The sequence below is a fragment of the Sphaerodactylus townsendi genome, linkage group LG11, assembly GCF_021028975.2.
Source record: "Sphaerodactylus townsendi isolate TG3544 linkage group LG11, MPM_Stown_v2.3, whole genome shotgun sequence".
NCBI classification, from domain to species: domain Eukaryota; kingdom Metazoa; phylum Chordata; class Lepidosauria; order Squamata; family Sphaerodactylidae; genus Sphaerodactylus; species Sphaerodactylus townsendi.
In genome coordinates, this window is record NC_059435.1 from 21293309 (window position 1) to 21318419 (window position 25111).

General features: G+C 44.6%; 1 protein-coding gene across 1 annotated transcript in view; it reads left to right on the forward strand.

Moving 5' to 3' along the window:
* The window catches only part of AOAH (acyloxyacyl hydrolase), a 99530-nt gene that overhangs the window by 49092 nt on the left and 25327 nt on the right, over positions 1–25111 (forward strand). Inside the window, exons 10-16 of the mRNA XM_048511230.1 lie at positions 4655–4703; positions 9963–10011; positions 12416–12510; positions 18251–18342; positions 19661–19743; positions 21974–22010; positions 22609–22683. Coding sequence (XP_048367187.1) covers positions 4655–4703; positions 9963–10011; positions 12416–12510; positions 18251–18342; positions 19661–19743; positions 21974–22010; positions 22609–22683 — 480 coding nt within the window. The remainder of the gene's footprint in view (positions 1–4654; positions 4704–9962; positions 10012–12415; positions 12511–18250; positions 18343–19660; positions 19744–21973; positions 22011–22608; positions 22684–25111) is intronic.

Below are 25111 nucleotides of genomic sequence, written 5' to 3' on the forward strand. Positions count from 1 at the left end.
GCTGTTGTTCGCCCAGGAGCTGTGTGAAGCCGCCCCTGTTACCCTTACTAAACAACCAAGGTTTTTCCAAAGCACCGTCTTCCCGTCAGCGCGGTGCGTACAGCACCGGCGGGAAGACACTGCTTTCCCCCTCCCCTCCACTCACTGTCCCGTCCAGCGTCTCTCTGAAGGGCTGCATAGCCCCGCCCATGCTGCGGGGTGGGTGGGTCCCTGCAGCCCTCCAGAGCGACGCTGGATGGGACAGTGAGTGGAGGGAGGCGACCGGAGGTGGCTCCATACGGAGCTGCCTCTCTGGCTGAGGGGAAAGTCGGGGCCACTCGCATGCTAGCGTGCGAACAGTCCCCAAGCCTCCACTGGCATTATTCATGCCGGTGGAGGTGCGTTTCCGCCTGTGTGCAGAAAGGGCCTCTGTTTAGAAGAACTCATCTTATGTTCAGAAAGAATAAAATCCTGAAAGTTTTTTTATACTGCAGGAGAACTTCATTTATTGTATTATTTATCGTATTTATCGTATTAGGTCGGGGGAGGGGGACAGGATTTCTGAATGATCTTCTTGATCCATGCTTTACAGATGATGAGATCTGTGCACACTTTTCATGAGATTTATTTTGGAGGGGTGTGTGGTGGATTTGACCAATCAGGGCATTTGATACCAGAACAACAATATCTCACCTTAGGTCGATTCCACCTAAGCGGGTTGCAGTCATTATAAAGGAACCCATTTTCCAGTTCACAGGCGTGCTGTTCACATGCAGGCATTTGGCAATGAACCCCCACAGCCATGTCAATGGTCCCACAATAAGATTGGCTGCACCTGCATAGGTGCAACACACAAAATAAAAGGAAAAAAGGCTTCCCTGGAATGGCAGGGCACTAGCAGGTGGATTCTCCCTGACTGTGGATGGCACGGTGGAAGGGAGGGAAGTAAAGCACTACCTGTCTGGCCGTTTGTGTGGGAGCAGCCGTAACCTGGGGTTTTTGGGGAGGTTAATATTTTTTATTTTCTCAACATATAGAATCACGAAAACTAGTAATAATAATAATAAACATAAACACCTTTGCACCTCACCAAGCCAATCAAAACATAAGCATGAAATATCAAAACAGCAAGAAAAAAGGTAAAAGAAAGCCAAAACAAATTCTGAATAATGACTTCCCGCTTTGTCACTATTGAATTCTAATCCATTCTAGGTTCATGCATCTAATTAAAATAAAACATTAAAATAATTAAAATAATTAAAATAATTAAAATAATTAAAATAATTAAAATTAAAATAAAACATCTTATCGGTTACACTCTATAACCCAGGATTTTTCAAAAGGATTGCTTGTTTAACGATTTTCGAAAATCCCAGGTTGAGGGAAATAAATTATATTTGCTCCGTGCAGAATTGACCTTAGGACCTTAGATCCTCTGAAGATGCCAGTCACAGATGCAGGTGAAACGTCAGGAGAAAATGCTACTGGAACATGGCCATACAGCCCACAACACCCCAGACCTTAATCATTGCTATTTGTCCAAACAGTTGCTCTGGGGGGGGAAAGAAAAATAACTTTGTGTCTAAAAATTCTTAAATTTTAGCAAGTCTATACCTTGACATGACCTGGATGGTCCAGGCCAGGGCAGTATCCTCAAGTAAGTTCAACCTTGTTTAGTACTTGAATGGGAGACCCTCCAAGAAGTCCAGCTTTGCAAGGCAGAGACAGGCTCTGGCAAACCACCTCTAAATGTCTCTCACCTTGAAAACCCGATGGGGTTGCCATGAACTTAACTGCACCTTCCACCACCATGCCACCAATCTCTCTTTTTCAACTGTCTCTACGTTTTTCAACATGCCCAAGACAGAGCTCCTGTTTTCTGACAGCAGCAGACAAAAATGCTTTGTCTGCCTAGCTGATTCCTGAGGTATTTCTTCATGTTTTGCAGAATCACTCCGGGTGCTCCAGTAATCATCGTGGTTGCATTTGTTAACAATTCTGGCCTTCTAGCAACACATTTGATAGCCGGCTTCCCTTTCTTCTCTTCTTTGCTCTTGGATGTTTGTGTTTGCTGTGTGATCGTGCCTGTCATTCACGTCTGCTTAATCGTCTTTTCTTTTTTGGCCTTTGGAGGGATAACGATCAGTCACTGTCAGCAAGTGTCAGTTCCTGCAAGATCTGACCATTTCATTTTTCCAGGCTAGGGCTTTCTAAGTGCTCTATCTCTGTAGCCTTTCCGTCACAAAGGGCTCAGTTATTAAACACCTGTAGCCAGAAATGTTATCGTGAGGGCTATATTTGGCATGTCCTCTGAGAATCTAAAATTGAGTGGGGTCAATTGATATCTTAGGCCAGGGGTCTTCAAACTATGGCCCTCCAGATGCGCATGGACTACAATTCCCATCAGTCCCTGCCAGCATGGCCAAGTGGCAGGGCTGATGGGAATTGTAGTCCATGAACATCTGGAGGGCCATAGTTTGAAGATCCCTGTCTTAGGCTGAGACCTGGTATTGGACTCATTCCCATCTGTCTTACTCCACCTTGCGTGAGGTTTGGTCAGATGGGATCCCCTTCCCCGTTTCACATGGGGCTCAGCCGGGAACCACCGTCTGCCTTGCCTTGTGTAAAGCTCAGCTGGGTGTCACCAGCACTTGCCACTGCAGCTGTACCCAGAGCAGCTTCTGATATCCACTATTGTCATGGCCAGGCCTGAAGCAGCTCCTGGCGTCCACTGCCATCATTACTGGATCCTTCTGAAGCTGCAAGTCCCCCCAATTTGCAGGAAAATCTGTTTAGTGTCGGCATGACCCCAATCCACAGATTTAGATAGCTGCAGATGGTGCCACACATTGCTATTGGATATACAGATATGATACTATTAAAGGGCATAAGACTGTGACCCAGATTCAGATCTGCATTGGACAAGTTTGCAGGTAAGGGGCCACCATAACCATTGCTTTACAGTGCAATCCTATACGGAATTACTCCAGGCTACATGTGGATTTGCCCTGACCCTCTCCTCTAGTAACTGTTTTAGTTCAGGAAAATAGAGCAGGTGAAGCCCTTTCTCCACACTTGTGAAGATTCTGATCCTAAGTGGGCACCTGGTATACAAGGATTGAGAACCCACAACCAATGTCATCACATGGTAGTGATCCCAGACTTGATCTGTTATGCCCGAATCAGCAATTGGGCTGATTGCCTGACTTAATTGAGGACTTTGGTCAATACACAACACTGCAGACATTTTGTGCAAATGGAATCAAATTAGATTTTCTTTCTTTTCCCTGCACTTCCTTATTCTCCACCTTGGCACCATGGGGGTAGAACTCGAATCCTGCATCTCTATCCATCCTAGGTAGTTAGACTAGTTTAGAAACTTATCTCTATCCTGTCCTGTTTAGAAATGGTGTTCCTTACAATAAAGGACTCATATTAGTTTACAAAGTTTGCAAAGATAAAGCGTGCGTAAGTTTGTCTTAGCAAGTCTGTCTTACTCTGTGTATAAGTTTGTCTTAGCACAGCATACAGAGCAGATGGGGCTTTGCTGCATAATTTGTCCTTGTACACTGCTAAATCTCAATATTGTATATAAATGTTGCTGAGAGGCAGCATGGTGCAGTGGTTAAGATGGGGTAGCTGGCCTGGGGAGAGGCCCCCAGGGAGGAACAAAGGGCTTTTGGAGTGAGGGTAGCCCCACTCACTCATACTTTAGTGTTACACCCAGCCATGACAACTGTAATGCACTCTACCAGCGGCGTAGGAGGTTAAGCAGCAGTGGTGTAGGAGGTTAAGAGCAGGTGTACTTTAATCTAGAGGAACTGGTTTTGATTCCCAGCTCTGCCGCCTGAGCTGTGGAGGCTTATCTGGGGGACTCAGATTAGCCTGTGCACTCCCACACACGCCAGCTGGGTGACCTTGGGCTAGTCACAGCTTCTCGGAGCTCTCTCAGCCCCACCTACCTCACAGGGTGTTTGTTGTGAGGGGGGAAGGGCAAGGAGATTGTCAGCCCCTTTGAGTCTCCTGCAGGAGAGAAAGGGGGGATATAAATCCAAACTCTTCAAACTCTACCCGTGGAACCTGTGGAACCCTGTTTCAAATCCACACACACACCATGGAAGCTTGCTGGGTGACAGGGACGTAGGTAAGGGGGAGGGGTTCATGGGTTCAAACCCCTCCCACTACATGTCCGGCTTGCTTGAAACAATGCATGGAACGGAACAACCGGAAAGTCAGTTCAGTCACTGAACCCACCCCATAAAAAATCTATACCTACGTCACTGCTGGGTGACCTTGTCACACACTCTCAGCCCTGACCTTGGCTAATATGTAGATGGGAGACTTCCAAGAAATACCAGGCTCATGATGTGGAGGCAGGCAATGGCAAATTTCCTACGAACATCTTGTGCCTCGGAAACCATATGGGGTCGCCACAAATCAGCTTGGACTTGACAGCAAAAAAATGTTTTGATGGATCTTTCAGCGTTCAGGTCCCTCAAATGCGGGTAACTCCAGCAGTTGCTCTGATTCTTACATCTATCCTGAAAATTGTGGAGCACAGATATATTGTCATATGCTTATGCTGTCACTTGAAAACCAAATCTCAATGCCTCTGGTAGTTTCTTTAAAGCTGTTTTTATTTTATTTTCTAACACCCTTTTATTTTATTTTTTAGCCCTGATGATTGGGATGCTGAACAGGATTCTAATTGTAATGGCATATGGGTGAGTTGTTGAATGTTATACTGTGTCATTTCTCTCTCAAATATTCTCTACTTGTTTGAAATCAGCTTGTGTGTTTTTTTATTTTAAGGACTCCTTTCAAAAGAATGTGTGTCTGTGTGATGCCTAACTATGCCAGGGAGCAGAAACCACTGCCATGGCTGGTTTACCTGACTGGTACACCAGAGTAACTACCCCAAGAAGGAAATGGCATCTCCCTACACCTCCCTCCATATGGTGGGCTGGGAAGGAAGTTGTTGGAACATACAAGCACCGCTACCCTGTGGAGCAAGTATGGTTGGATACCACATGCCTTGAGAGGGGATAGTTGGCCTGGAAAAAGGCCTCCGGGGAGAAACAAAGGGATTTGGGGGTGGAAGAAGAAGAGTTTGGATTTATATCCCCCCTTTCTCTCCTGCAGGAGACTCAAAGGGGCTTACAATCTCCTTGCCCTTCCCCCCTCACAACAAACACCCTGTGAAGTAGGTGGGGCTGAGAGAGCTCCGAGAAGCTGTGACTAGCCCAAGGTCACCCAGCTGGCGTGTGTGGGAGTGTACAGGCTAATCTGAATTCCCCAGATAAGCCTCCACAGCTCAGGCGGCAGAGCTGGGAATCAAACCCGGTTCCTCCAGATTAGATACACGAGCTCTTAACCTCCTACGCCACTGCTAAGCTCTTAACCTCCTACACGAGCTCTTAACCTTCTACGCCTCCTAAGCAACTGACTGGGCCCTACTCACTCATGCTTTAGTGTTACACCCAGTCATGACTACTGTAATGCACTGTACATGGAACTGCCCTTGAAGATGGTTGGAAATTTCTACTGGTTCAAAATGAGGCAGCATGTGTCAGTTCCTAAAGCTCCTATGGGCACTACCATGTTTAGCCAGTGCTATGCAATCTACACTGACTTCCAGTCTGTTTGTGCACTCAATGCAGGGTGTTGATTTTTGAACTTTAGAACTCAAAATGGCTTTGGTCCAGAGTGTACAGGTGTGCATGCGTGTGTGTTAAATGCTGTCAAGTCACTTCTGACTCATGTCGACTCCATGAATCCATGTCCTCCCAAACATCTTGTTGTTAACAGCCTTCTCAGGCCTAGCAAACTAAGGGCCGTGGCTTCCTTTATAGAGTCAATTCCCCTCATGTTGGGTCTCCCTCTTTTCTTGCTGCCTTCAACCTTTCCTAGCATTATTGTCTTTTCCAGTGACTTCTCATTGGCCCATTCCGTACAACAAAAAGAAAACACCTTCAGGTCGCAAAATAAAACGTTTTGGAGCGAAATTCCACAGTTTTTTTCCTCCAAACATTTGGGAAACATTTTTTTTCTCAAAACATTTTATTTGAAAAATGCTAAATAGCATTTCTTTCCCCATGTCTTTAAAATGTTCCCTGCTTGCTGTGCAGAAAGCAGGAAATGTTTTATTTTTCCTGCCTGACTTCCCAGCTTCTGCTTTCATTTTCTCCACAGCTGCCATTTTGTGCTGCTGTCGAGATTCTCCACCATTTGCTGAAGGTTTCTGACAAAGGCTCATTCCGCACGTGCAGAATAATGCACTTTCAAACTGCTTTCAGTGCTCTTTGAAGCTGTGCGGAATAGCAAAATCCACTTGCAAACAGTTGCGAAAGTGGTTTGAAAACGCATTATTTTGCATGTGCGGAAGCAGCCCGAGATTCCTTTTTCTGCTTGCAGCTCATCCACCTGCGATTTCACTGTAGAAAGTACATGAATAAAGTTAGTTTGGACTGGCGATCCCATTTTTTCAGATTTTTTGTTTTGAGGGAGGTGTCTTCGAAACTACGATGACTCGAAATATGTACATATTGCCAATTCTCATGTCGTGTCATTTTATCTTTAAAACACCTCCTTCAAAACAAAACAAAAAAAGGAAAAACAACACATGCGCAAGATTGCCAGTCCAAACTAACTTTATTCATGTACTTTCTACACTGAAATTGTGGGTGGGTGAGCTGCAAGCAGAGGAAACCTCCGTCGCAAACCTTCAGCAAATGGTGTGTAGGATGCAGAACCTCTGCGGTGGTACAAAATGGCAGGCGCAAGCTATGGAGAAACCAAAAGTAAGAGCTCCTAATGGGAGCGAGGTGGGTAAAAGAACAGTTTTGGGCTGAAACGCTTTATTTTCTCACTTTGTGCAGAAGGAAAAAGCCAAAGCAGTTCTTTTTAAAACTTCTGCAAGATGTATGAATGTTTAACCTGGTGAACAAGTATCTATAAGACCTCGGTTCAGATCCCAATTTGTGCCATGGATGTTCTCTGGGTAAGAATGGGCCAGTCACATCTCAGACTAGCCTTCCTTACAGGATTGTTGTGAAAATAAAATGGAGGAGAGGAGAGTGATTGGGTCACCTCTGGGGAGAAAGGTGGAGTACAAATGAATTAATAACAATCACCTGTTAGTCACCTTGGTGCCCCTGATGAGGGAAGGAGACAGGAGATAATTTTTGTAAATAAAATATGTAACTAAATAAGCCCAAGTGCCTTTGTTAAGGCCATAAAGAGTGTTGCGCGGAGAGCAGACAAGTATCCCTTGATCATGCCTTCGTGAAATACAACTGTGAATTCTCTCCACATTTTGTGCTGCACTTTAATCCTTTGTTTTAGATTCCAATACCTCTGAGTTGCTTTGGGAACCAACTGTTGTGTTGAGGACTGAAAGTTTATAGGGCATCCAAGTACATTCCCAAGAGTACAGATGTGCTGCTATATTAGCAATGGGGTCATTCTAGATCAGGGGTCCCCAAACTACGGCCCAGGGGCCAAATGTGGCCCCCTGAAGGCATTTATCCGGCCCGCCAGGCATGGCGGCAATGGCTCCATTCATGTGCAGTGGGGGCTCGAGGGGGAGGAGGAACCAGCCCCAATGGCCGTTGATGTGGGGCGTGGGTCTGGCAGTGCAGGAGGGTTTCCCACTGGGTTGTTGTGCTTGCAGTCGCTTGTCTGCCTTCACAACCCGAGAATGGGGCTACCCACCTCTGCCCCTGCCAACAAGGCCAGCTGAAAGCAAACAGGGTGATCCCCACCCCCCACCCTGTGGGACTGGCTGGTAGGTGGCGAACGGGTCTCCGTGGCTTTGACTGTTGGGTCTGCTGGAGAGAAAACAGAGCCCTGGAGATACCCGCGGCCTTCGGGGTCTGCCAGATTGGCTCCTTTGGGCTCCTGGGCTCCTTTCTCCCCAACCAGCCTATGCAACAAGGCAATGCCCACAGGTCTGCTCTTTTTCTGTGACTGGAGTTGCTGCTTTCTAAACATTGCTGGATCACAGGCAGGGGAGACATATTTGTGGGATCCTACCTCCTATGTAAGAGTAGCCAACCCTCTAGGGGAGGCCTGGGAGATATCCCAGAATTACAGCTGACCTCCAGGTGACAGAGATCAATTCCTCCTAGAGAAAATGACTACTTTGGGACGGGGTGGGCTCCCACCCCAAAACCTTCCGCCTCTTCTCCAGATTGCAGCCCCCCAAATCTCCATGAATTTTTTCCTGGACCCAGAGTTGGAAACCTTACATGTGGCAACACCTGCCTCAGCTCTTCCCTCCTCGGGCTACTCCAGCTTTGTGTTGCTCTCAGGCTTTCTGTTCTGCTCCCACTCCTGTTGGCACTCAGCCAGGCTGGCGAATCGCTTCGCTGGCTGCTAGGGAGGAAAGAAACCCAGGAAGATACCTGATCCTGGAGTTAGATGGAATGACTTCATGTGGGAAAGTTCCTGCTTTTTTTTTTTACAGGGGAAGGTATTCCACAGCCTCCCCAACAATATTTGGAGCCCACCCTGTACTTGACATACTTTGATCACTGTTCTAAAAATAGACCATGACAGAAAGGCTGAAAGGTGAAATCAAACATTTAAAAATCATTTGTACATAGGAATTTGTTCATAGTTTTTTTAGTCCGGCCCTCCAACAGTCTGAGGGACAGTGAACTGGCCCCCTGTTTAAAAAGTTCTAGATCATTCTATGCCAATAACTCCAAACTTTACAAATGTGAACCTTTCTTGTATTGTTTCAGATCATTGGTCTGTACTGTCTATGCTTCAATCACTCTCTCAGTCTCTGAAAGCTACAAAGCAGAACCAGCTATTTCATTAAATGGTTCAGTATCATAAATGAGCCAGCACACCTTCCGTAGACTGAATAAATAATATTTTTCACATGTACACATATTATTGTTTTTCAGACATGCAGGTACTGTTGTGATTCATAAAATACAAATCTGTTTTAAAAGTTAGTGAATTCATAGTCGCTTTTTATTATTATGTATCTTCTCACTCAACTAATAATAATACTGTGGTTGCTATAATATGGGGATCTTTTAATTTTTTGATGTTATAAAGGGGGTCCTTCTTCCTTGAACAGGTTGAGAAGCACTAGTCTAGTACATGTGTGTTTGAGCACATGCATGCATATGATAATGATAATGAAACCTTTAATGGCATATATAAATTTTACAATGGAAGTTAAAAAATTGTTGGTTGGTTGGTTCAATAGTAGCAGATGAATTGCTGTCTAACAAGAACAAAGTTTTGACAGCATCTGTAGTGTTGCCTAGATCGGTTATAAGAGGATTAAGTAGTTTTTCCCGCTCAGCAGCATATAAAGGGCAATGTACAATAGAACATAGTGGACAGTTTCCTCAAGACCAGGATTGCAGGTGCAAGATCTATCAGGGGATGGAAGATGGTGCTCTCTGTTGAATCGTCTGGTAGAAGGAAGGACATTGCATCTGGCTAAGGTGACAGCGCGTCTCAGAGTAGGATCGAGTAGGAGGTGTAGGCAGTGGTGGGATCCAAACAAGGTTCCCATGGTGGTGGGATTCAAACTGTGGCATAGCGCCAATGGGGCTGGGCAGGGCATGACGGGGGCGTGGCCAGGCATTCCTGGGGCAGGGCATTCCTGGGCGGGGCTGTGGCATAACACAGCCACTGCGCCGGTCCTTGGGCGGGAAACAAATGCACGCAGGCGCAGGCTGCCACGCATGCCGGTGCACCTCCTGCTAGACTGCTTCAAGTTCTGTGCGCTACTGCTGAGAGGAGGGGCGTAACTAAGGCAAAATCACCAATTAGTAACCCCCTCTCGGCACACACAAATAATTAGTAACCTACTCTCGGGAACCTGTGAGAACCTGCTGGATCCCACCTCTGGGTGTAGGTAGTTAGCTGGAGTGGGAAACGAAGCAAAATATGCAGATGGACTGGAGATGCATGCATATACATTGACAAACTAATTCTCTCTTCTGTTATATCAGGGTATTGATGAAAAAGATGGCATTCCATATGAACAAAAATTCTGTAATGGTAATTCCTTTTATTTATAAAAGAATGCTGAGACAATATTTGTTGTACATTTAATTTATGTATTTGCTTGTAAATGGATATTCAGATCCAGTGTGGTGTAATGGTTAAGAGCAGGTGGAGTCTAATCTGGAGAACCGGGTTTGATTCCCCACTCTTCCACCTGAGCGGCAGAGGCTTATCTGGTGAACCAGATGTATTTCCACACTCTTACATTCCTGCTGGGTGACCTTGGGCTAGTCACAGTTCTCTCAGAACTCTCTCAACCCTATCAACCTCACAAGGTGTCTGTTCTGGTGAGAGGAAGGGAAAGGAGTTTGTAAGCCACCTTATATATATATATATATATATATATATATATATATATATATATATATATATATAGTTTGCAGCCACCAGTGTCCAAATATTGGGGGCAGACCTTTGAGTAGAGGGCATTCTTTCACAAGGAATAATGTCAGTTCTCACACCTACACAAGCCTAGCTCCTCTTCCATCAGTATTGTGTATAAGTATTGCGCATGCACAACAAAAAGAAGGGAGGGTTGGCACTGCCAATGACTTAACCCTCACTGAAAAATCTTAATTTTTTAAAAAAAAGACACATCTCTAAGAAAATAAATAAATGTGGCAACTGAAAAAAATGCAGAGGGAGGGAAGACATGCAGAACGTCTGTGCTCAATTTGATTTAGATGCTAGCAGACTGACCGCTAAGAAAAGCAGGAATAATTCACACATGTCGAGAAACCCCTGACTAAATTTTAAGAGCTGGTTTCATTGCTGTTTGGGGGAAGTGACTAATAAACCTCCCAGTTTGTATACCTTAAATTAATGCTACAACAACAGCATTTTGATTGGGAAAAAAGGTTGGCCAAAGCTTTTTATTAAAATATTGGTTCAAGGTAAACTCAGCATAAGGCGCAGCATCGGGGTCTGATCTGTGTGCTAGGCAGCCCAAGTGCTGTCCCCCAGTCACCTACATTTTCCTCCCGCCCGCCTGCTGAGGAAAATCGACACACATTGGAGCAGCTTCTGAGGTTCCAGTTGGGTGGTTGCCACTTCCTGAAGACTCCTTGCTGCCAGGGGCACAAGCCATAGAAGCCCACGTCTGGGCATGTGTCCTGTTGGCTTGTTCTACCCCAAACCTCTTAAGAAGGTTCCATCTAAGTTAGGCTGACCAGACGTCCCGCTTTTGGCGGGACAGTCCCGCCTTTAAACAATTTGTCCCGCATCCTACGGGTTCTTCAAATTGTCCCGATTTTTGGGAGGCTGCCACACTACCTTCTGGGGCGCAAGGCAGTGCGGCAGCCTCCCCCGCGCGCAGCCGTAGGAGCACGGCCTTCTGGGGCTTGCCATTTGCCGCCCTGTGACAGGGTGGGAAACGGCAAGCCCCAGAAGGCCATGCGCTCCTGCGGCTGTGCTTAGTGGGGCTTGCCGTTTGCCGCGCGCGGCCTCCTCCCCCCCCGTCCCGGATCACAAAGGTGACCATCTGGGTCTCTCACCCGCTGTTCCCAAGCTAAAGATCAGTCCCCCACGGGGCAGAGTGGAGAGGTGGTGGGGCCGACCTCGGCCTTTTATAGGCTGCCTGGCCCAGCCTCCCCTGATGATGTCAGGAATCCTGACATCATCATCCCAAGCCCCCAATGCCTGCCGCGCACGCGCAGCAGGCATGGGGAAGCCTCACAAGCCCCTCTGAGCTCACAAGTCTTGGAAAGGAGGCAGCCGTGCCCGGAGGCTGTCCCTTCCACCCCCAGCAATGGCGGCTGCATTAAGTTGCGGCCGCTCCTTTATTAATCTTAATTTCATTGGTGGTGTTAAACTAGCAATACATCATTACAAAACCATTATAGTAAATAATGATACACAATCCTTCTGTAAAGCTGTCTGATTTGCAAAGTTTGGTCTAGCAGTATCCATTGTTAAAGTTTGATCTAGCAATATCCATTTTTTAAAAAACTGGATTGTTTTACTGGAGCAACCTATTTAAGAAGATTGAAATTCAACCCTCATAAGCTAAACTGGGAGCAATGCACTCAGTATTCAGATTTTCCGAAATGTTTTAAATGTTTTTGATTTTGAGGAGACACTAAAATTTATGGGGCTTCTAGCACAGTCCATATTAAAATAACAAATTGAGCTTTAAAAGAAGCAATCAGTCTGATTTAGCATGCACTTTTTGTAAAACTGACTGATGCCTTTATTTATTCTGGGTTATTTATGGTGCAAATGGAGTTGAAAATCTTGTTGCAGGCTTAAAAATGAGCAAAAATGGCCAATTCATTATTTTGATTGCCCTTTGCACCAAAATAGTTGCATGAATTTCCTTAATGTGGTTGGGTTTTTTGTACGGCAACTTCACAGACTGTTCATGAGTGTTTTAAAAATATTTATGCAATGTCTTCTGTAGGGACAGAATCCAAGGGAGTTATCCAGTTGGGAGATTCAGCTGCAGCCCAATTTCACATCCCTCCTGAATGGTTAACAGCATCACAGATCTCATGGGTATGCCATTTTAGTTGCTTATTGTACAAGTTGAGTATTGGATAATGTACCTTCATATCTATTAGAAAGGGTGCTGGATGAAAATAGACAGCGAATGTCAATTTCCTCTTTAATTATGAAGTATGACAGGAGAGAGACTCTGGGAGGTGGGAAAATGGAAGCCGTATGAAATTGTTTGAAAGCCAGTGGTAGAGTTGCCAACCACCAGGTAGGATAACCATCCAAAAAGCACCTGTATGGCTAATTATTAATTATTAATTATGGCTAAGTATTAATCAGAGGTGTAGCAAGGGGGGAAAGTGTCCGGTGCACCGGTGCGTCTTGGAAGAAATGAGCCCTTTGGTGGGTGGACTTTTATGGCAACATATCCCCATTGATCTCCCTCTTCCACTCAAAGAATGCCTGCCCCAGTACCAAATCTCCAGGCATTTTACAAGCCAGAGTTGGCAAACCTAACATTCTGACTAATTTTAGTCAGTCTTCCCCAACAGTCTTCCCCAAGCAAAATGTGGCATTTGGTATGTAATTTACAATTTGACCCAATTTGACCTTTTTTAAAAAAATGTATTATTTGTGAGGCTTAAAGGAGCAGCAGTGGCGTAGGAGGTTAAGAGCTTGTGTATCTAATCTGGAGGAACCGGGTTTGATTCCCAGCTCTGCCGCCTGAGCTGTGGAGGCTTATCTGGGGAATTCAGATTAGCCTGTGCGCTCCCACACATGCCAGCTGGGTGACCTTGGGCTAGTCACAGCTTCTCGGAGCTCTCTCAGCCCCACCTACCACACAGGGTGTTTGTTGTGAGGGGGGAAGGGCAAGGAGATTGTAAGCCCCTTTGAGTCTCCTGCAGGAGAGAAAGGGGGGATATAAATCCAAACTCTTCTTCTTCTTAAAACAATAATCTTAATTATCAGCTTGCTGAATTTAATACTTCTACATCTTAAAATCATTACCAAGTAGCACTTAGAAATGGTAAATATGCAAACAAATTCAGTATAGGAGGAGTTAATGAACTTTAACATTCCTTCTAGTGTATCTCCAGAGACCTTTGGCAAATACTGGGACTGTCTTATTTGAATGCTGCCCCGAGGGCCGTTGCTTGCTTCTTTTTGATTGATGGTTTGATTGATTGCAATTTAGGCCATCTGTTGTTTGCCCCACAGGGAGCGTGCATCCCCTTGGGTCAGATTCTTGGTGGTGATCACATTTTCCCCTCCTTCTGAACTCACTGTATGGCAGATCACAGAAGTCCTGTGGCTTCCAAAACCTCTTTAAGTGCAGTGTTTCCTTTTTCTTTACTAAGAAAATGAAGATCTTTGTCATATGTTCTTCTTGCCCTTCCTACCTTCCCGCACCAACCCAAAAATCAGTTCCTCTCACTCTCAACCATGAGAGCAATCCAAAAGGTTTTCTTTTTTTTGTTTTTGATTTTAAAGAGAGAGACAAGCGGCAGGCAACAAGGGAAATGGTGGGTAAGGGAAATAGTGCTGGTTTGACTGGGGAAGTGTCACAGTGGGAGAATCCCCAGTTTGAACTGAAAACCATGGGAAGAAACTGCTGCAAAGAACAGAGCCACGGGATAAGCCCTGTGTGCATAATAGGCATTACAGTGCCTTGGTTAGTACTTGGATGGGTGATCACCCAGGAAGTTCAGAGTTACTTTGGAGAGACAGGCAATGGCAAACCACCTCTGCCTTAAAAACTCTGCAGAGTTACATGAGTTGGCTGCAACTTGACGGCACTTTTCACCACCTTACAATGCAATCGTATGCTAAGTTATTCCAGTCTCAGTCCACTGATTTCAATAGGTTTATCCGAGAGTAACGCTGCAGAAGATTACATAGGAGCAGCAGTGGCGTAGGAGGTTAAGAGCTCATGTATCTAATCTGGAGGAACCGGGTTTGATTCCCAGCTCTGCCGCCTGAGCTGTGGAGGCTTATCTGGGGAATTCAGATCAGCCTGTACACTCCCACACACGCCAGCTGGGTGACCTTGGGCTAGTCACAGCTTCTCGGAGCTCTCTCAGCCCCACCTACCTCACAGGGTGTTTGTTGTGAGGGGGGAAGGGCAAGGAGATTGTAAGCCCCTTGGAGTCTCCTGCAGGAGAGAAAGGGGGGATATAAATCCAAACTCTTCTTCTTCTATAAGCATGGTGAGGAAGGTTATTTATGTATTGTATTTTTACCTCCTTTTCACCTGAAGATCCTGAAGACTGACAGGCCATGTTCTGAAAGAGATACAGAAACAAGCCCTTAAGTTAATACTTTATGATTGGATCCAAGAGCAGGTGTTGTATCCCTCACAATGCTGTACATAATTATGTAAAAAGGGTCAGTCTTTTCTATTGTGAAAGTCATCAACTATATGTCCAACATAGTTAAAGTGAAAGGGGGGGACGGGACATTGCAACTTTCCAGCAAGTATTCAGTAATAATAATCACGCCATTGTGGACAGCATGTGTTTTGCAATCCGAATTGTTTGCAGTTTTCATTTTCTCTTTGGAGATGCAGCTGATTAAACATTTGAGATGAGCAGTTGTTTTTCTTAATGCTTTATGAGGAATGATTATAGGAATGTCACTGGTGACAGAGCAGGTGATGGATATAATGAATCGAAGGCAGCAGTTAATTGCCTAATAAATATGGTAACAATACCCAGGAGGAGGCTGGAGATGGCGGGGCAGGCAGAAACTGACATGTTCAACTGAGAGGTTGAGGTTGGGTCTGCATTCCTTCAATCAATTGTGGGTGATCATTGTGATTTAAATTTTCCCACGAACAGTTTATCTGGGTGCAAATATATCCAAAGCTCTGATTCTAAGCTGGGTTTTATTTCCATAGTGAAAAGTTTTGAGCTGTGGTGGAAAGATTTCCTTAGAGGTGGAAATCTTCCTTGCCAAGCTGCTTAGGGTCAGGTTTGGATTTATATCCCCCCTTTCTCTCCTGTAGGAGACTCAAAGGGGCTGACAATCTCCTTGCCCTTCCCCCCTCAAAACAAACACCCTGTGAGGGAGTGGGGCTGAGAGAGCTCCGAAAAACTGTGACTAGCCCAAGGCCACCCAGCTGGCGTGTGTGGGAGTGTACAGGCTAATTTGAATTCCCCAGATAAGCCTCCACAACTCAAGCGGCAGAGCTGGGAATCAAACCCGGTTCCTCCAGATCAGAGTGCTCCTGCTCTTAGCCACTGCTCTTAGCCACTATGCCACTGCTGCTCCTGTGGTGTAATTGCTGGAAATGGTTTCTAGGGCAAGTACTGAAATTGTGCCACCCCAAAATTGTGCAAACCCCCCCCCCGAAATTGGGGAGCGGTGGGGGGGCATAGGTGGGGGGGGCAGGTGGCAAGCAGGTGGGCATGTAGTGAGTGGGCAGTGGGCGGAGTCTGGCAGGTGGGTGGGAGTTCAGGAGGAGGAGGAGGAGGTGGCAGTGGTGACAGGCAGTGCAAAGCAACTCTCAAGAGGGAGAAGAGGCTGCTGAATGTGCCTCCCGTGTGACATTTGCAAGTGGTGCCTTGGACACCATCCCCCCAGATAGCCACTGTGCATGGAACAGCTCATGTCCAGGGAACACTGGTACTTAGCTGCAGAGTTTGATTTTAAATGGCAAATCTTAGCCCTTAGAATAGGTGAGTTAATTAATACAAAAGTTCTCAGGAGGCCTAACCTACCAAGCTTGTTTCACAACATCCCAAAGACAAATTGGAAATCTTTAAAGAACCATTTCAAGATTGACATTTGGTGTTCACCAGTGTGTCTCCTGGCACACCCCGGTTTCTTCCCCAAATGAAGAAGGAGAAGAGGAGGAGAATGAGTTTGAATCTATGCCCTGCCTTTCTCTCCTGTATTTATACCCTGCCTTCCTCTCCCCACAACAGACACCTTGTGAGGTAGGTGGGGCTGAGAGAGTTCGGAGAGAACGGTGACTAGCCCAAGGTCACCCAGCAGGCTTCATGTGTAGGAGCACATAATCAAATCCAGTTCACCAGATAAGAGTCCACCACTCACATGGAGGAGTGGGGAATCAAACTCAGTTCTCCAGATTAGAGTTTGCTGCTCTAAACCACTAGACCACGCTGACTCTCAGTGCTGGCTTTTCTCAATTTCATAGGAGCAGGAGGAGCTTCAAAAGACCTCAGGAGCTATCATCCTTGTATCTTCAGGGAGCACTCACTTGGAAAGAGCTGCCTCCTTTGTAGGAGCATAATTGGCATGGAACCTTCCAATATTTTGTGATTGGCCCCAGCACACCATGGAAGCTATTTTGTGGTCGTTTCTGCTAATTGTTCTCAAACTGTGCACAAACTCAACAAGGTTGGGGACTGATCTTTGATTTAAGCTCACCCAGAGTAGTGCATCCGGACTATATTTTTCATTTGTTCTGTTGTGGCAATGGCGCTTATCTCCCAGCTCCACAACTAGTATCTCCTGTCGTAAAGATCCTGCTGAAGTTTACAGAATGGCACGAAAAACGTCTTTCTCAACACTTACTGACTCAACACTTACTGACCATTGTGACAGACAGGCAGAAAACCTTCATTGGCATATAAAACACACTAGGCAGCCATGATCAAACCATAAACAAAACATCTGGGGATGATTAGGAAAGGAATTGATAATAAAACTGCAAAGATTGTCATGCCCTTATATAAAGCCGTGATGCGACCGCACTTGGAGTACTGTGTCCAGTTCTGGTCGCCGCATCTCAAAAAGGATATTGAGGAGATAGAAAAAGTGCAGAGAAGGGCAACAAGGATGATTGAGGGACTGGAGCGCCTTCCCTATGAGGAGAGGCTGCAGCGTTTGGGACTCTTTAGTTTGGAGAGGAGACGTCTGAGGGGGGATATGATTGAAGTCTATAAAATGATGCATGGGGTAGAAAATGTTGACACAGAGAGAATTTTTTCTCTCTTTCTCACAATACTAGAACCAGGGGGCATCCATTGAAAATGCTGGGGGGAAGAATTAGGACTAATAAAAGGAAACACTTCTTCACGCAACGTGTGATTGGTGTTTGGAATATGCTGCCACAGGAGGTGGTGATGGCCACTAACCTGGATAGCTTTAAAGGGGGCTTGGACAGATTTATGGAGGATAAGTCGATCTATTGCTACCAATCTTGATCCTCTTTGATCTGAGATTGCAAATGCCTTAGCAGACCAGGTGCTTGGAAGCAGCAGCAGCAGCAGGTCATTGCGTTCACATCCTGCATGTGAGCTCCCAAAGGCACCTGGTGGGCCACTGTGAGTAGCAGAGAGCTGGACTAGATGGACTCTGGTCTGATCCAGCTGGCTTGTTCTTATGTTCTTATGTTCTTAAAACAAAGAGCAAGTCATAAACACAAATTACAGATAGAAAAAAGAAGCAACAATTTATCTCCCGGTCTTTTCTTGACAGAGCTTTATAGCATCTTGTAAAAAATTTGCTACCTCCTCATTTATTTCAAGATTGGAATTATTCAAGAGAAGTAACAGTTTAGCAGAAACTGATCCTTGTGGGGAAAAAAACTGAGGAAAGGAGGTTTCTGATGTGTTCTCTTCCCCCCTCCCCAAACTGCATTTTTCAGTAAAATAACTGCCTTATCTGCAATTACTGATAATTCACAGTCGTCATTTTGATGAAGGTTATTAACTGTATTCAAACAGCTTGAACTTTTCCCATCCTTTTCATGCTAGCTGATAATTGCAATCAAACTAATTACTAATGTTCTGTATGCAAAAGCAAAGCCAGCTTGATTTGTTCTCCTTCGCAGAAAGTGTATTCTAACCTTCTGGAAGTCTTAACCAATGAGTTTGATTGGCCCCAGTTCTCAGGAGCCACTGGATTTCTGAACTCCACAATTGGGTAAGCGAATAAAAACAAACAAACAAAAGGTAATCCAGTGTGGAGAGCTGTCCCTTATTTTTGTAAGATCACTGGATTTGACCTCCCATCAGTGAGAGCTGGCACCACTACTTCAAAGTGCCTCACAATCAGCATATGCTAATTATTACCTAGCTTCATAATATAATGACACCAAAATTTTGCCCAAAGAAGGTATGAACAAATGCATCTGGTTTGTAGTTTCGGTCTTCAGAGGCTACAAAGTTGAGTTTAGCAGCTCAGTCTAAGGGTGAGGGGCAAAGTGGCAGCTGAGGCCACCGGTGCAGCGTACCCGTACCACCTCCAATGGGGTTTCAAGCAGCATGGGAAGGGGGAAATTTTTCTTAGTCTGACCGCCTGAAAAATCCCATTGAGAAGACCAAGTTATGTCACGCTTTTGGGTGGTGTAAGTCAGCTGCTGGCATAGGGGGCATCCATGGGCTGAAAGTCCTTTGCAAGTCAACTAAAGTCAGCCACACCCCTTGGAACCCAGAATTGTTGAAGCAGCGGATTTACTTGGAGTAGACCACCTTACAGGACGCAATGTAGACAAGAACTGACAGACACACAGTCACCAGTGCAGTTCTTTTCATTGCTATCTACTGACAAAGTGCTTCGCCAGACCACAGGTGTTTTCAGGCACACATCACCCTGCTGTCTGCTAGCTATATACAAAAGTGGTACCAATCAGGTGCCCTTACCTTATCAGGTTTTGCCCACGGTACATGTTGTGCACTCAGTCCTAATCTGCACACGGCACCTGCTAGAAGGAGGGTCCAGCTGTCATTTAGATTTTGCTCATCTAAACACATGTTCTGACAAGAATGCCCTCTGGAATGTTGGCAGAGCCTCATACAGTGCAGAAGTGGTGGCATTGAGCAACACATCCTGTACCGCAGTGCCCTGCTACTGGGGTAAGTCCTTCGGCGCCAGCATCTGTGCCACTTTGCACGGCCCAGGTGGCCTGTGTCCGGCACAACCCTTCCACCACTTTCAGTGTGGCTTCTCTCCCATTAGGATTGGACAGTAGATGGGGCAAATCAAAGTTCAAACCCCTGCTCAGCTGGCAAATACACTGGTTGGTCTTGGATACTTAGATAAATTTTCTCCCAGGGTTCCTGTGGAGGTTTAAAATGATATTCTGAGCTGTTTCGAAAAGGGGTTGGATTCAGATGTTAAGTGTATTTAGACATGGAAAATCCTTTAGAGTTCAGTCTTGTTTGACCCACAGATAATGTATATATCTTGCTGTCTTGATTGTTTGTATGCATTGACTCACTGGGCTTAATGTTTGTTTCAGAGGATGGACAGACTCGTTCTACCTGCGTTTACTTGAAAGAAACCGCTGCAACCATAGAGATTACCAGAATATTTCTAAAAATGGTACTTCAGGTTTACTTTCCCCGATGTACTAGTGTATACGCCTGCCCTAATCTTTATAACCCCTTTCGCATGTTTGCTTGCTTGCTCACAGTCATGCTGATAGTAGTATTCAGTTTATAGAAAGCAATAGGGCTGAGATGAAAGGTTATAGCCCAACATTTTGTCTCAGTGTAGGAGATGTGTCAGGGGAGGGGTTTCATTGAAACCCTTTTCCCCTTCTTGTGTATTTGGTGGCTTTTGTTCATTGCCTGGTGACAATAGTGAGTAGGCCAGGAGCAAGGGGGGTTGCTTCTATTAAATGAGACTGGTCATTCTCTTTCAGGGGTACACCTCAAACTGTGCATTGTTATTGGGTGCTCCTAAAACTATTGGGTTGAATCTAACAAGCTTTCCTCATAGTGAAAAAGGAAGGAGGTGTCCTCTTTGACCATCAAAAACAGACTAAGCTGAAGATCATGAGACATGAGGGTGCAAAAGCCATTGAGCAGGGGGACAGAACTGGGGCAAAACTGAAAAAGCTGACAGGATCCAAAGCCGTGACTCTTGGATTGCATGGAACTGAAATATGGCAAGGAGTTGTACAAGTTATATATTGCATTCAAGGCCCTTTTGTACATTAGTGGAACAACGCTAGGAAGAAGAGGAGGAGGAGGAGGAGGAGGAAGAGGAAGAGGAATAGGAAAGGAAGAAGAAGAAGTAGTAGTAGTAGTAGTAGTAGTAGTAGTAGTAGTAGTAGTAGTAGTAGTAGTAGTAGTAGTAGTAGTAGTAATAATAATGACGACGACGACAATAATAATAATAATAATAATAATAATAATAATAATAATAATAATAATAATAATAATAATAATAATAATAATAATATTCTGGAAAGACATACATTTCTGTCGAGACAGATTTTCAATTGTGCACATATTTTCCCTGAAGTCTATGAGCCTATTGATGGAGCAAAAGACCCTGCCAGCAAAGTAATGCTGGAAAAAGTCAGCAAACAAGAAAAGGAAAAGGTGGCAGGGAATGAAGTCATGCAGACAATAGTTCCACCAGTTCTACCATTACATTGCATAGTGATCTGAAGGTCTTTTTTTTTTAAGAGTGGCAGTGTAGATCTACCACTGGAGCAACAGACCCTCTTTAATCCATCAGATTGACACAGGTTAATTTGGCATTTGCTGGTTGATGGACACCAATCAAAAGTCTCATGGGGCTTGGTTCATGTTTTATTGTTATCATAAGTGACCTCTGCCATGTCTTTTTAGAACTGGCTAACAAACTCTTTAAATAAATGAAATTAGTAGGTTCTTGGACCTCTTTCACTACAGGGTCCTCTCCAACTTGTAATTCAACCCTGCATTCCTATAAGACATGATCAATGGACCTTCTTCCTGATTCCCCTTCTGCTTCACTTTATACTGAGGTTTCTCACTAAGGTTTCTTTTATAGCTCTATATGATAATATCTTCAATCACAACGGTTCCTGTTCTGCACCTATTAATGATGCTCCTGCCCAATGAACACTGGGAAAATATTTCATGGGAGAGTCAGAAGAAGGAAATGATATCTTAATCTTGCATGCCTGGAGAACCAGAGGCTATGTGGATTCTGTCAGGGAAATCCAAACCCTTTCGTCTTTGTGTCATTAAATTTTATGCTTCGTTTATGGCTTTGGGGAGCAAAAGGTTCATTAAGCAATATAAGGCGAGCTTGAAGCCTGATAGTTCCAATATGTCTGGCAATATACTTTCTCATTCCAGCATATTTTGTCTTTATTCATCCAGCACTAGCCATGGTGGATCAGAAAGCTCATCACACCTGAAATCTCATAAGACAATCCTCCAAAATTTGTGATTCTTTGTTATACTGTAGGTGGGGTTGATAGCACCAGCTTTTGAGGTGGAACCTAGGAAAGGTGAGGTTTGGGGAGTAGTGGGACCACAGCAGGTCAACTTGCCACAGAGTCCACCTTCCGAAGCAGCCATAAGAACATAAGATCATATGTTCAATACTGGAAGCATCCCTTATCCCTCACAAACATGTTGGTCTTTGTCCAGGAAAAACAAGCCATTATGTTTGAGTCTCAGTGTTAACGAGTGGATCTTTAATTAATCATGATTAATTTATTCCATATATTTCCTTGGGGCTTTCTTTAGATTAGGGCCTTTCTTGTAGTTGACTTGTTAACTCAGTTGTGTTAAATTTGTTTCTTTTTACATCTCCTGTGGTAATTTAGGCGGCTCTTCAAAAAACCTTTGGGATTTGGTTAAAAGGTAAGTAGTGGATGAGATTTTGATATTTTCTTCTAGAGGGAAAAAATGCTTGGAGAGATGTCAGTGTTATCCAAATCCATACATTTCAGAAAATGAATAGCTCACAGTTCTTGAATGTGTTAGAAAGTAATTTTATCTTAGTTCAGCCTTCAGTTTTCATGTTGACCCTCTTTGTTCTATACTCATTGTCATAAAAACTGTCCCCAGATGCTCAATTTTAATTCATTCATTGGAAACGGAGAACAAACTGATACAGGAAAACACGGGGGCTTTCCTAAATGACCCATGACTATTTGTACATGCATGGCCATTGCTAACATGGGTCACATCTGAGGTTTTTTCTCATGTTACATGAACAGTCATTACTTGGCACATCTCACTTCTTCAGGTCTTTTTTTATTTGCTTTTTTCCACGCACCGAAGGCATTGCTGCTGCTCTTTAGAGGGGCATTTTGGGCTCCCCAGTTAGGTACATTTCTTCTTCCCGACTTCTATCTAACACTGTTCTGTACTGTGATACGGAGGGTTGTTTTTCTGATCCATGTCTGTTATTCATGATGAGTGTTAGTATTCACCCCTGTTTGTTTTTCATTTCTAGCCTGGCCAGAAGTCAGAAGTTTGACAAACCTGCAATAGTTACCTACGCAATGATTGGGAATGATGTCTGCAATGGGTAAGATGTGATTCTCTCTTCATGGACAACTGTAGTTCTGTGAGGGGAGGAGGGCAGAACATTTTTAACACTCTTGGAAGAAGAACATGCTGTTGAGTCACTAATGACTCATGGTAACCCCATCCAAGGGCCGTACCAGGCAAGAGATGAGCAAAGTTTATTGATACCCCCTACATCAGTGATGGCGAACCTATGGCACGGGTGCCAGAGGTGGCACTCGGAGTCCTCTCTGTTGGCATGTGCTCACAGAGTTCGTCATGTGGGGGCGGAAAATCACCCCCCCACACACACACACACACACCTAGGCTGGCCTGGGCCACTGAGAACAATGTGCGCGCACCGCGGTGAGCAGGGAGGACTTGGCTGGCGGGCCTGGTGCCTGTGCTCCTGGTGGCTGCACAGAGCAGTGCGTGCAGGACTTGCTGGAGGCTACAGCAGGCTGGTCCCTGCTCGAGCAGGTGGGGTGGAGGAAGAGGGAGCCAACCAGTTTTTTCTAAACTAAAACCTCAGCATTCAGATTAAATTGCCGTGTTGGCACTTTGCAATAAATAAGTGGGGTTTGGATTGCAATTTAGGCACTCGGACTCAAAAAGGTTCGCCATCACTGCCCTACATGAATGGGCTGCCTTGGCACCTCCTCAGTTTCGTAAGACAGAAGGCAAATGGCCAGCAATTCCTGTCATTAGAAGTGCTTGGCTTGCTTTAGGATGCCAGCTTACTAACTCCTCTTCTTATTCAAAATTGATGTTATAAAAGAAAAATTCTGAGCTCAAAATAGCAGCATATCCTTTGGATGGGAAGTTTCTAAATGAATGTGGAGTTTCCTGATCTCCATGGAGGGAAAAATTCATTTTCCCAATAAGCCACGCCACAAAAACTGCAGTTCTAATATCTACTCACCTTTCCATTTATCCTCACAGTGTGCAGGGTTTCTAAAATATTCCTGCTTCGAGAGGATAAGCAGGATTGCCACAAAGCTTGATTCCTGCCCCCACTCAAGCATTTCCGAGTCGACCTTTTGAAGGTTTCCCCCACACTTTTTGGTTAATTTACAAAGTCATATTCTTCTAGGTATTGAGGAATCTGTGTGCGTAAAACCCCTTTACTTCTCCACACCAGGGCCTGGATGTAGAGATTGCATAAAATGTTGAGGCTGTTTGAACTGGATCTTTTACTCAAAAATGGCAAGGAAGGCAGGCTAAAGATCAAATTATATGAGATGGAGGTCACACAGTTCTCTTTTAAGTTAAACTGCAAGTTTAGGAGCAGGGCCACGAGAGTCATAATCCTATGCATTGCTTTTTCACCAAGAAAACTGTTTTTCCTCGTGCTTCCATCAACCATGGAAGGAAGGTGACTAGGCAGAGACAGGGTTTGTTTACAAATGAATGCGGGGTTTCTGCCTCTGCTTTCTCGCTGCAGCTGTGCACATTTGAAAAGCATTTCTGGAGATTCCCTTTGGGAATGGTGCGGAAAGAGGCACAGAGTTTAAAGGGAGCATTGGCAGCCACTGCCTTACTTCATCTGGGTAAAAGTGTCATTCCACTCTCTTGAGAATAGGTTTGGATAAAAGCTGTTTTTTTTCTGCATTCATGCTAGATGAATTTGATTTTGCATTTGCATTTTTGAGAAATGGAAAACTTACAGCCAAGTTCCAATTACAGAATTTTTAACCTGTTCCTTTTACAACTTTGCAAGTGTGTATTTTTTTTTTAAAAAAGGGTGCTTACATAGGTATTTATGAAAACAGCTTTGACAAGTGATTAGGAATTATCAGCTAATCATTATCTAATATGTGTACTGTACTATTAGTTTCCAGGATTTTATAAAAAGAGAAGAAGAATTACAGTGTGCAGTGGTTTGCTACTGTGTCCAAAGTGTTCTAACATGCCTAAGGAATTTCTTTGCATTTGATAAACTGGCAAGGACTGAAAACCATTGTATGTCCATGGCAATATCAATATATATTTCTGCAAGAAAAAAATGTGTGCAATATGGAAGAACCAGGTTTATTATGCAAGATATTACACGTTAGGAGGGAGGTTCTAATGCTATGATTTTCTTCCGCTCTTATATTAACCCCTTCCTGTTGCTTCCAACGTGAAACTATTTTTCACACTCACACCATGTAGCTTTTAAATCTGTGATCACGGAGCAAGAGGAACTGTTATTTCCCTTAGTACACTAATGCTCACCTTACCTTATTCGTCAGGTAGCCACTAATGTTGCTCCAGCAGGTTGTGCTTCTGAATTCTTTCTTGGAATATTGTTTCTAATAGGCTCTCCCCTTCATGGATTGTTTTCTATATGGTTGAGAGGCTGAAGTTTGAAACGGCACAAGCTAGACAACAAACTGGTTCAGCTCTGGTCCAGCAACAGCATACATGAATTCAGCAAAAGAAAAGTTCAGGTTGACCCATTGTATTGC